The sequence below is a fragment of the Lissotriton helveticus genome, chromosome 2_2, assembly GCF_964261635.1.
Source record: "Lissotriton helveticus chromosome 2_2, aLisHel1.1, whole genome shotgun sequence".
Lineage (NCBI taxonomy): Eukaryota > Metazoa > Chordata > Amphibia > Caudata > Salamandridae > Lissotriton > Lissotriton helveticus.
This window is the reverse complement of record NC_136060.1, coordinates 446,239,087-446,251,807: the sequence shown is the minus strand read 5'-3', so window position 1 is coordinate 446,251,807 and position 12,721 is coordinate 446,239,087. Positions and strand designations below refer to the sequence as shown.

At 44.2% G+C, this 12,721-nt stretch overlaps 1 protein-coding gene across 1 annotated transcript in view; it reads left to right on the top strand.

Annotated features, from left to right (window-relative positions):
• Window positions 1-12,721, top strand: part of CTNNA2 (catenin alpha 2) — a 2,858,593-nt gene that overhangs the window by 696,625 nt on the left and 2,149,247 nt on the right. The window contains exon 3 of the mRNA XM_078679035.1: window positions 10,253-10,448. Coding sequence (XP_078535161.1) covers window positions 10,253-10,448 — 196 coding nt within the window. The remainder of the gene's footprint in view (window positions 1-10,252; window positions 10,449-12,721) is intronic.

Below are 12,721 nucleotides of genomic sequence, written 5' to 3'. Positions count from 1 at the left end.
TTTTGCGTCAACATCCGTGGGTGGTTACATGGGAACGCACATGCACTACCCATGCTACACCGCCTTGATGCAAAGCAATCAATGTAGGACTATTTTCCAGTGCAAATAGGGATTTGCGCAGAAAAATACATCTCAAATAAACATTTTGCCCCTGTTTCGATTACTTTTGTGATGCAAATTGGTGCACGTTAGTAAATCTGCCCCAAAATATGTTATCATGTCACTAGTGACACTCTACCAGCTGGCACACTGATCATGTTACACAAGCATTATGCACATTTACAATTAACAGGCTCACTGTCCATGCATCAAATGCATATGTGAGAAAGATAAAAGAATAATGTGTTGGGACTCAGCAATAGCCACTTTAGTTTATCAAATATCTACTCTTAGTCTGATTCATTTTACAGTAACTGTTATCTGTGGTGCATGAATCTTAGATCGAAACCTTGGCTTTTGAAGAGATATTGTGAGATTGCTCTGGCTGCACATTATTGGCTGGTGCAATGCAGCAGTCTATAACTCCCAGGCAGGATGAGAAGTAGATAAAAGAAAATTGAGTAATCTTTCAAAAAGGCAAGTGCCATTTGAGCCATATTAGAAAGGATCATAAGGGTCTCTATTATTTTCTAAAAGCCAATCTGACACATAGAGTACCCTATTGAATCCACAAGTGCACAAAGTGTAAACAAAACAAGCCCTTTAACTATACATGGGACTTGATATATAAGAAACATACTTGCTTTATTTTGACAACTATATAGCAATATAAAATACAATAATATTGCTAATCTTGGCACTTCCTATTGCACAAATTAAAATGTATTTAACCATTGGCAGCCTAGTTGTCCATGAATACAAGCAAAATCCAAAGATAGATATCAGTGACAACATTTACATAAAAGTATGCCACTTTAAAATAGTATCTCTTACAACATTCAACACTTCTGTTGACATCATCAACAGCACCGCCCTGGCACCTCTGGACGTTTTTAAGAAAATAAAGCCTATGTGTTCCCCCTCATAGAATGCCCAGCCTTTGGGAACTGTTTAACAATATTCTGGCCTTCCTGAAGCCTATACTATGGACAGAGGTTCAGAAGTGCAGGCACCCCTAGAAGCTGGTCTAATGGCTGCATTTTATATGTGCTGACGAGTGTAAAGAATTCTCCACTCCAGAATAAACTCCGTGAGTGGGTAATGAAATGAAATGAAATGAAAAAGAGATTTCTAAAGCGCACTGCGGCCAAGCGGCTTCCTGGCGCTGGGGGGCACATCAGTATCTACAGAGGAAACCAAGGAATTTAGCCGGGGAATGCCTGAAGAAAAAGAAAAGTTTTAAGAGCTTTACGAAAGTGAGAAAAAATGGGGATAGAGCGAATGGAGAGAGGGAGATTGTTCCAAATCTGGGGGGCCAACACAGAAAAACGGGTGCCCCCGGTGCGGGATTTGCAGAAGCGGGGGACGTGAAGGAGAGAAAGTGAAGAAGAGCGGAGGGTACGGCTGGGGACGTGAGAAGAGATTAGAGAGTTGATGAAAAGCGGGGCAGAGCGAGTGTGCGCCCGGAAGGCCAAGCAAGCTAGTTTGAAATGAGACCTGAAATGAACCGGAAGCCAATGGAGGGTTTTGAGAGCAGGGGTGATGTGGGAGGATTTGGGGAGACGAAGGATAAGGCGGACTGCCTGGTTTTGGATGGTCTGGAGACGGCGAGTTTCGTAGGCAGGAATACCTACGTACAGGCCGTTTCCATAATCCAGGCGGGATGTGATGAGGGCCGTGATAATGGTTTTAAGAGCATCAACAGAAAAGAACCGGGAGATCTTGCGAATTAAACTGAGGGAGGAAAAACAAGAAGACACAACGGAACTAATTTGGGCGTGCATGGACAGATCATTGCTGATCTTGATGCCCAAAGTCCGGACAGAGGAAACTGGGGAGGGAGGAGGGCCAAAAGAAAGGGGCCAATGAGCTGGGGACCAGGGATTAGACGAACCACCGGTGAGGACAAGCTCTGTCTTATCGGTATTGAGCTTCAAGTGATTGAAGCTCATCCACTGGGAAATGAAAACAAGAGTGGAACAAAACTTAGGGAGAGAGTCAGCTGGAGATGAGAGGTCAAAGACGAGCTGGAGGTCATCAGCGTAGTTATACACAGAGACCCCCAGCTCGAGAAGAGAGGAGATGAGGGGACGGATGTAAAGGTTGAAAAGAAGTGGGGAGAGGGAAGAACCTTGAGGGACCCCACAGGTGACCGGAAGGGGGGGAGCAGAAAAGTCAGAGAGGTGAACTGCCTGTGATCTGCCTTGAAGGAAGGACGCGATCCAGGAAAAGGCAATGCCTTGGATGCCCGCTGCGCTGACACGGTCGAGAAGGATGGCATGATCGACCGTGTCAAACGCAGCGGACAGATCCAAAAGGACCAAGGCCTGGGGGAGGTTGCTGTCGGCCTTCCCCTTAAGTTCATCCAGGACCGCGAGGACCACTCCCTCAGTAGAGTGACCGGGACGGAAGCCAGCCTGATGGGAGGCCAAGAGATGATTCACCTCGATGTAAGAGGAGAGGCAGGATGTCACGTGCTTTCGAGAATCTTCCCTAGGTAGGGAAGAAGAGAAATCGGCCTGAAATTAGATGGAAGGGAGGGGTCGAGGCCGGCTTTTTTCAAAATAGGAAAAACTATAGCCGATTTAAAAGAAGAGGGGACACAACCTGAAGCCAAAGAAGTGTTGAGAAAAGTAAGGGGAGGGACGGGACAACTAATGTAAAGAGTTCTGAGGATCCGTGCGGGAGCACAGTCCGCAGGGGAGCCGGACTTGACCTTGACAAGCAGGTCGAGGAAAAGCTCAGATGAAATAGGTTCAAAGTGATCCAGGACAGAAGGAGACAAAGGAGAATAACCAGAAAGTTCAGTTTGAGACACAATGGGAATGTTGGCCTTAATGGTGATGATTTTATTGATGAAATAGTCATTCAGAGAGTGACAGAGAGATTGAGAAGGGGCAGGGGAGAGACTGGCGCGATCAGAGGTGGCAAGACTGTGAACTAGTGAGAAAATCTCACGGGATTTGTTGGCCGAGAGAGCCACTCTCTCAGTAAAGTATTTGGATTTGGCCCCTAAGATGGCTTTTTTGTAGTTATTGAGAAGGGCTTTGTATTTGAGGCGAAGGGTAGGGCAGTAGTTGCGTCGCCAATGGCTCTCCGAGCGCCTAAGCTCTAGTTTAAGGGATTTAAGGTCACTGGAAAACCACTTTTGAGCGTAGTGGGGGCGAGCTGATTTGACCTTTTTTAGTGGGGCGGCCTGGTCACAAGCAGAAGAAAGCCATGTGTTAATGGCATCCGCCTGACTTTCCAAAGATAGGTCAGTCAGGGTAGGAGCAGAAGAGAGCAATAGTGAAGAAAGATCACTAAGATCGGTCTTATTCCAGCTTCGAGCCAAGATGTTTTTAGGCAGGGGGGCTTTGTCAGCTTGACCCAAACGGATGGAAAAAGGGATCATAGAGTGATCCGACCAAACAACGGGAAGGATGGAAGTGGGCGAGAGATTACAACGGAGGGACCAGATTTGGGTAGTACCGGATACTTTTAAAAACACTTGTTCTTTCCCCTTGCACATATAAAAGAAACAAACCAGCTCCACTGTAATCAGGTGTCGTAGCACACCTGGATGGCATTCGGCTATCCGGGTGGGACCCCGATGATGAAGCCTGTCACCAACTAGGTTGGTGAGTGAGGGGTCTTCTTAAGGACAAAGGACGTCCTATAGGCTTGTGGCTAACACATTGACTTGCCCCCTCTACTGAGGTTGGGATCTATTCATGAGGTTTAACTCCCTTATTGTTGTTTAACTAAAGAATTACTCTGGCACATTTTATTTTGGATTTTAAATGCTTTATTCACAAAATTCTGTATTGACAATGATTATTAATTAACATGGCAATGTTTACATTTATGTATGATTATTGATCATGTTTGATTTTAATGATGAATCCAAATACATGGTCGTTTCAATTTGGTGAACCCATGACAAAGCCAATAGGCTTTCCTAACATTTTAATGTGGTGTCCCCTTGACTAAACCAACAAGCTTGCCTTATAGGTTGATGTGAGAACCCCTTGACAAAGGCAATAGGTGTGCATTATATTTTTATATTATGTCCCCTTGACAAAGCCGATAGGCATGCTTTATGAAAAATGACAACTCTAATATTATGTATGTATGTATTATATAGGATAGAACAAGGTGTTATCTCCTGAGGCGGAAAGCCGGGAGAATTAGCTGCTGCCGCATTTTAAAAATTGTTTATTATTATTTTGCATTCTGGTGAGATTTTTAACTGCACAGACCTATCTCTCCTCACTCTTCACCCGCATACTTCCCCCACAGCCGAATAGGTGCTGGGACGGGAAAAAGACGCCGCCATATTGGGGGTAGACCCGGTTGCCGCACTAGTTGTTCGGCCCTTCTCTTTCTGTACGCATATTATGAGTACCATTCACCGGCCGCGCAGCGGGCGCGCCAAAGGCGCGCCTAAGGTAAGCCCGTCTGTGCCCGTCCGCGGCCGGCTGGGGCCAGGGGCCACGACCCCTGCATCTTTCTTTGGACAGAAGAGGTATTATAGTTCTAACTCCCTCTTTAGACTGAGGCCTACAGTGGCTACTAGCTGTGCGCACTCTCACTATCCTTTGGACCTGCCTGTGGTCTGTCCCTATTGTAATATCAAGTTGAATGCCACACTGTGCCAAGATGAAAAGCTAGATATCAACATGCTTCTTCTAAACTGTAGATCCCTGCCAAAACATAGCCTCGAAATCGCACTCATGCTGGATGAATGTATGCCAGATGCAGTCTTTTTGACGGAAACCTGGCTGACGCCAGACTCCGAACCAGATGTAGTACAAGCACTACCCCAGGGTTTCCAAATTGCACGGAAGGATCGTGCCCATGGAAAAGGAGGGGGCCTGGCAATTATTTATAAAGATCAGTATTCATGCCGGTGTACCTTTGATCCCATCTCAGATTGTGAAAGTATGTCTTTCTGTATTGACTTTTCGCCGAATAATTGTTTCTCGGGCACTCTTATATATCGCCCCCCAGGTCCACTGAAGCAGTTCCACTTGGCTCTTCCATCCATTGTTGCTGATTTGGTCACCACTCCCGCCAACTTTACGCTGTTGGGTGATCTTAATGTCCATTTTGATAATATTTCTGATCACACTGCTATAGAGGTGGCGGACAGTTTAGCCGCATTACAATTGGAGCAACTGGTTGTATCTTCCACTCATATCAAGGGTCACCTTTTGGACCCCGTTTTCAGTAACTGTACTGACCTTAAGGTAGGCTCTATTACGCGTCTTCCTTGGACTGACCACTCGTTGATTGCCCTCACCTGGTCTATATACAAACCACTTACCCTAATTCCCATCCCGCGAAAATCGAGAAATTGGTCCAGACTCCCAACAGAACAATGGGCCAATACTTTTATGATCTCTAGACCCCCATTCAGCGAGGATCCCCTCTCAGCCAATATGGAGTACAACGAATGGATCCTAAAGTCCCTTGACGCCACACTTCCCCTTTGTAAACCCACCCTGAAACCATCGCGGAAAACGGCCCCCTGGTACTCAGTAGAGCTCAGGGAAAAAAACGACAGTGTAAAAAACTAGAAAGGAGGTGGCGCCTGGAATATACCGCCTCAGGTAAAATCTTATACAGAGAGGCGATAAGTGCATATAAACAAGAGATTAAAAGTACGCAATCTGCCTACTATACAGGAAAAATTACGACGGCCAAATCAAAACCGAAAGAAATGTATCAAATAGTAAAAAGCCTTACCAAGCTCTCCCTCCCCCCTGTCTCTAACCATAATACAGTGTCCCGTTGCAACGATCTAGCGGAATTTGTTTATCAAAAAATACACCAAATGTATTTATCATTCTCTGATGCTGACTCTGATCCCTTTACCCAAGAACAGTCTTCATCTCTAGAAACGGTTCCTTCTTCCTCAGATACGCTGGATCAGTTCTCACCATTGGACTCTGCTCAAGATCAGTCTTCATCTATAGAAGCAGTTCATTTCTCTTCAGATACTTTGGATCAGTTCCACCATTGGACCTAGAGAATATTGAACTGATAATGCGTCAAGTAAAGTCAGGTTCCCCTTGCGACCCAGCCCCCCTGTGTATACTGGTCACGGTTATTCACGTCATACTTCCAACTATCATGAGTTTACTCAATGCCTCTCTGTCCTCAGGTATAGTCCCGCCCTCCTGGAAACAGGCTATGGTGCGGGCGCTTTTGAAAGAAAACGAACTTAGATCCCAGCAATCTTAACAACTACCGCCCCATTTCCCTCCACCCCTGGGTGAGCAAAATCCTCGAGAAACATATTAACACACATCTAACGATGTTACTCGAGAGGAACCATCTGCTGGATGTCACTCAGACGGGGTTCCGCCCCAGACATGGGACGGAAACCGCCCTGCTTGCTGTAACCGAGGAAACCAGGGGAAACTTGGATCGGGGGGGCTCGGTGGCAGTGGTCCTCCTTGATCTAAATGCCGCGTTTGACACGGTGAATCACAATACGATACTACATCGCCTTCTCAGCCTGGGAATATCAGGGCCTGCATCAATCTGGCTCAAATCCTTTCTGAGCAACAGGACCTTTCAGGTCTTTGAGGGAGATACTGTGTCCTCCAATAAACCTTTGGGCTGCGGGGTACCGCAGGGCTCGTCATTGAGCCCTGCGTTATTCAATGTATACATGAGACCGCTGGCTGAGATCGTCCGCCCATCTGGTATCAAGATCATAACATATGCGGACGACACCCAGCTAGTGGTCTCCCTTGCGCAGGAAAACAGTCAATCAGCACAGATTGGCTTGATGAATTGTCTGGAGGAAGTAAAAAATTGGATGACTGCATCCTGTCTCAAGTTGAACAGAGACAAAACTGAGCTGATGCTCCTTGGTCCTCCCGCCTCGCCGACTATCGACTCTGTATGGCCCCCTAGCCTGGGTACGCCACCCACACCTAAAGATAATATAAAAAGTCTTGGCATTTGGCTGGATAAGTCTCTGACTTTCAACACCCAGGCAACCAAGCTATCTGACACTTGTTTTGGACTTCTTAGGCTTCTGAAGTAGGTTCTTCCACTTTTACCTTTTGAAGCCAAGCAAATAGTCATCCAAGGCCTGATCCAGTCTCGGTTGGACTTCAGCAATGTCCTGTGTTTAGGTGCACCCGATTACACTCTGCGGAAACTGCAGCTGATTAAAAAATGCGCCGCACGCACGCTGCTTCAGCTGCCCCGCAGGACGTCAGCAAAGCCTGGGCTCAGGAGCCTGCACTGGCTCCCGGTTAGGGAAAGAATCAGTTTTAAATCCATGTGCATTTCTCATCAAGCCTATTGGCAGACGGGCCCGGCGATTAACCACTCTTTGATCATCCCGTACCACCCCAGCAAACAGCTTCGCTCAAGTCATGCCTTTCTGGCCACGGTTCCCCAAATTAGGAAAACCAGAGCAGGGGGCAGGTCGTTTTCTTATAACGCGGCCAAGTTGTGGAACTCGCTTTCTATACAACTTAGGTCTAACCCCAATCTGCCTTCCTTTCGGAAACAACTTAAAACTTTTCTCTTCACTACATATCACTAAATCACCCTGACGACTGTGTCTGGTAGGTAGCACCATTTCTTCTTAGCGCTAGGACGCCCCAGGGCAGCAATCGCGCTCTATAAATTGTCTTTTCATTTCATTTCATTCATGTTGTTGCATCAGGTACAGATGAGGGGTTTTGTTGTTATAGAATCATGACCCACCAGGTGTTAAATGTGTTTCAAGAATGTCATCAAAGTTATTGCCATCTGCCTCATTTTGCTTTGATGCACAACATTTAGTAGTGTGTGTGCGCAATAAATGTACTTTTCATTTTCCAATAAAAGAACACTGATTGGACAATCATTTCTTGAGCCTACGCCATTTCCCCTGAGTAGTCCTTGCACTGCTCTGCTCCTCTACCCTGATAGCATTGTGCTACAATACGGTACTTGGTTCCCAGTAAGGAGACAACTGTGAACCTATGACTTATGCTGACCTTCCATCCTGCACAACTAATAACCCAAATATATAAAAGGGTCATTAGCATTCTATGGTCTTCCAGGACATATCAAAGAGGTATAACTTGCCCTGGTACACCACTCCCACTATCCACTAGAAGAAGTGCTGTTTTGTAAAGGTTGTGATGGCTACCCAGGTAAACATCTTTTTCTGCAAGAGTGAATTTCATCATCCAAAATTGAATAGGATATGTCTGCAGGATGTCATTGACCTGGTATTAATCATCAAGTCTTTCAATGATGTCACACTGAACTAAGAATAGGTGCTAGGAAATATTTCAGTGGTTGTTGTTTCAAGTGTCCTCTTTGTAATATCTAACTAGAAAAACTCTTCCTGGTCTACCTAAAACTTAAAGGAGATTCCAACTTTTGCACTAAGCTCAACTAATAGAGTTTTCCAAATTATAAGCTGAGTGACAGACACTTGTTATGAAAAAGACAACCTCCAGGGGAACATAAAAGCCAAAATAAAAGCAAGGTATTGGAGATCTTTAAACACACCATGTTTGGGATAAGCAACAGTTCATGTCAACCTCCAGCACCAGTTCTATCTAACTTTTATAACTAATGAGCGATGGCGGTTTTATCTCACAAGGTTTAGGCTAGATATCCTTCATTTTCTGTTTGCCTTTCCTAAACAAGGGGGTTGGTGTGAGAGGCTGCCCCCTTGCCCTTGCAATAACAGAGTTAACCAAAGTACTATACATGTTGTCCTCTTCTGTTCTTTATATCAGGAGCCAAGGATTAGATTCATTAAGCCCATCCTGAAGGGGCAGCAACCATGTACCTATAAAGAAGGTTACGACTATCTGTTATCGCTATCTTCTGTTGAAGTTTGTTGTGCTATATTAAACTTCATAAGAGTATCATTTCAGATTAGGAAACGCTATGGATAAATTAGCCATAGACCTGTATTCTGCCATGGGACTTTGTTTGTATGCTGTATGATGGCCTCCCAATTTATAATTATCATTGTGTGTAAGACTACCTGCTAATATATTGGGGGACAAATGTGGGTCCCACTATCAATTGTTTTCTTATATCCTGACAAATGACAAATGGTTATTTAAAAACAAGTTTTTAATTCCTTTTTTTTTTTTTTGTATAATTATAGTGGTTCATTTTAATTGTGTATCATGCTTTTTTAACTTTGTACTTTTATGATTCATTGTATGAATCGAATAAAGATTTTGAACCGAACCGACAACCTCCAGAATTTCAGACTGGTATAGTGTAGATTCCAAGAGGTTTCAGAAGCCACCTTTAGGAGCCTGGGCTCTGAGATAGATAGGCCTAGAATTTTGAAAGGTCCCAGATACAAAGGAAGTCTCCAGTACATCACTTGCCTTGGTGAAGTACTTTAGGACCATGTGTATATCACATAAGTGTTTCCTAGAATCTGTGTCAAAGTGGAGTGGATTTATAAGAGCCAGTCCTGAAGGCTTGGCAGATACCCTATAGGCTGCGCTGCCACTACACTTGAAATAGAACAACCAAGAAACAGCAAGTATTTACCAATCTGACTAACGTTACGTAAGTCACAATTGATCTATGTGTTTACTATAATGCTTTAGTGTCAGGTCCAATATTTATCACACCCGATAACTGCAGCTGAGGCGTTTATAATTTATTGGGTGCAATTGTTATTGCCTATTCTGTGTTTTAGCTTCAAAATGTGGCAAAACCTGTATTTTGGTGCTTATTGTTTTGTATGTACAAGGCACCACCCCTATTAAATATAAGTGAGTTTCACTTTTTAAAATTTACCTGGGGAAAAACGTGGGGGGAAGGGGGTAGTGTTTGTCACAAACCTTGTAGCAGGAGTTATTACACATATCTGAATTACTCGAGTTCCTAGGGCTTAAATTGGAGAGTAAAATGTTGTGAATAATGTTGTGGTGCCTTCAAAAGTCTCAATAGTTTGTGGCTAAAGATTACAATGGATGAAACTACTTAGCAGGCTGGAGAATAAAGTGGAGATAAAAAAAATTCATTGATGAAAAGAGGTTGTATTTCATCTATGGATTGTTCAATTTAATGGGGAAGTTGAAGGTATCCTATCAACCAAATATGTATAATTTGAAATTGATTACATAGTATGTGTATATTAAATATGTTTACAATATTCTCCTTTTTCCAGGTGACTACACTTGTTAATACAAGCAACAAGGGTCCGTCTGGAAAAAAGAAAGGAAGATCGAAGAAAGCTCATGTACTAGCAGCTTCTGTAGAGCAGGCAACTCAGAACTTTTTGGAAAAAGGAGAGCAGATTGCCAAAGAAAGTCATGACCTTAAAGAGGAATTGATTGGGGCTGTGGAAGACGTCCGAAAACAAGGTATGTAGGATACAAGTTTCCTTGAATTCCTAGAAGTGAATATGCTTTTACATTGTTACATGTGACATCTATTTCTGCTTTCTTCCCTATAAAGTGACAAGAAAACTATGAATGGCATATTTTCTTTGAATGACATTTCAGTGGCAAAATTGCTCAGAGCGGCACATATATTGTTTCGGTGTAATATTTAGAAAACATTTGTAAGAAAATCCCTCTTTTTGCACCGTCACTACATTATTTTGCTGACTGTTCCTGCCGTTTTTTTTGCTCTGCCCATCAGCATACTGCTTCTCAGTCTGCTCTGTTTGTGTTCTGATCACTAAAGTACGGTAAAATTATCTAAACCCATATTGGCATATTTAGCTGTCCAGTAAGGTTATAGTATATGGTGCCGGAAATACATTGATGGTATGGAGTTTAACCCGTTTGCTGCGCGTGTCGCGAGCACTACCTCGGTGGTGCTGCGCACGTCCGTTGGCCGACACAGACCCGCCCGTTTTTTAGACCGTTCCGCACTGGTGCGGAACGTTCGAAGCAGTTAAGGCGTTAAATATTACCTTCGGACTGTAGCACATAATGTGCCTTCCACTAGGCTAATAAGAAAATAATGATTTCAGACCTATAATTGTGCCTGAATTTTCTAGCTTTTAAGCCTGCAGTCATACCTGTCCAAATATCCTTCATTTTGTCAGAGAGGGACATTACCTTTAAATATTAAGTTAGTATCCCCATGCAGGCCTTGTAGGCCTCAATGTAAGGTGCCAAGTGTTTAAAAGTGGAACATGTGAGAAATTAGGCATGGCATGCTCCTACAGTGACTAGATCCCAAAGGGTATTTTCACTATAATGTGATGTACCTGTTACCATAGAAAAAGTACAGTACAGTTAAAGTATTATTTTTGGTAACAATTGCTTGGAATAACCTACAGAGTCCATTCAACTACTCTTTTTAACATTTATTTCAAATCCGTTCAATGGTAAAGATTGATTTTTGATAAATATAAAGGAAAAGTAACATTTAAAAGTTAGACTTTGCCTTCCCAAAGATCCAGTTGTCTAATTAGCAATAGTGTGCCTGCACCTGCTTCTCTTTTCAGTGCTTTCTGCTTGATGAGGTGTGGAAACTGCTCCCTGCGAATACATAATGGCATGATCCTTTTAGCTGGAAAACCTAGGTGTGAGGTATGAAACTCAACCTCTCTCGGGAAAGGCAGTTGTAGAAGGATCAGATACTTCATTAACTTGATACCTGCCCATTCACAGTTAACTGTAGAATTAAATCTGGAGATAAGGGTTCTTTGCTACCAGAGTTAAATGTAGCCAGCCTGTCTTCAATCCAGTAGGAGAGGGAGCTTGTCACTGAACCGGTTTGGTATGTTTTGAGGACCAGCTTCCTCCATTACCAAAAAGGTTCAGTCATTTTGATTTTCCTGGAGAGCAGTACATAGGGGGTAAGCCTGCAGAAAGACAAACACAATGTTTGAGGCAATTGTTCCCATTGGCTGAGAAGTGACCAGGAGTCACCACCATCAACTGACAAGTGAATTGTGCAAATGTGGCATCTAACCCTCAGGTCCTCAGAAAGGAGAATACCTGCTGGGCTGTACCTGCTCCCACTTAGAGCCAGCTTATGAAGCCCCAGTTGGCTCACCGTGTGTGTGGCTAAAGGGACATCAAGCTACAAGAAGTATTCCCATGTATTGACCAGTGGCAAGTGGAGCTGGACTTGACTGTACTGATGGCCCCTGCTGGAGGGAGCCCTGGACTTTAAGTGCTGTCCTGAAGTCCTGAGAGCCTTAGAAGAAACCAAGAGTAGCTACTCCAAAGAACTGCAAATGTTGGGACTTGGTGGACCAGGAAACAACCACCAAAGACTATCTGCTCAAGGCACAATCCTGTACAAAAGGGGGTGGTGATGGACGGAGCATCCGAATCAATCAAACACTCACACCCAGTCAAAAGATCTGGGTTTGATCCATCACCGTTCTTTAGCCCACTCTGCCACCCCAGTTCAGACATGGCTATATGCAAATCAGTCTGACCCTGTGCCTCATGGGAACAGTCCAGCCCGAACTGCCAAGCCCTGCCTTCCCTGGACCGGAAACAAGGTTCCGAGGACCGGTTTCTGGCATTACAGCCGTCTTCAGCCCGGCTTGCTTGAATCCAGTGGCAAAGTGATCAAGGGACTCACGTCTGAGCATACCCTGCCACACTTATGGCGGCCAAAGCGGTACAAAAGGGGATGGTGATGGACGGAGCGGTATAGAGTCAAA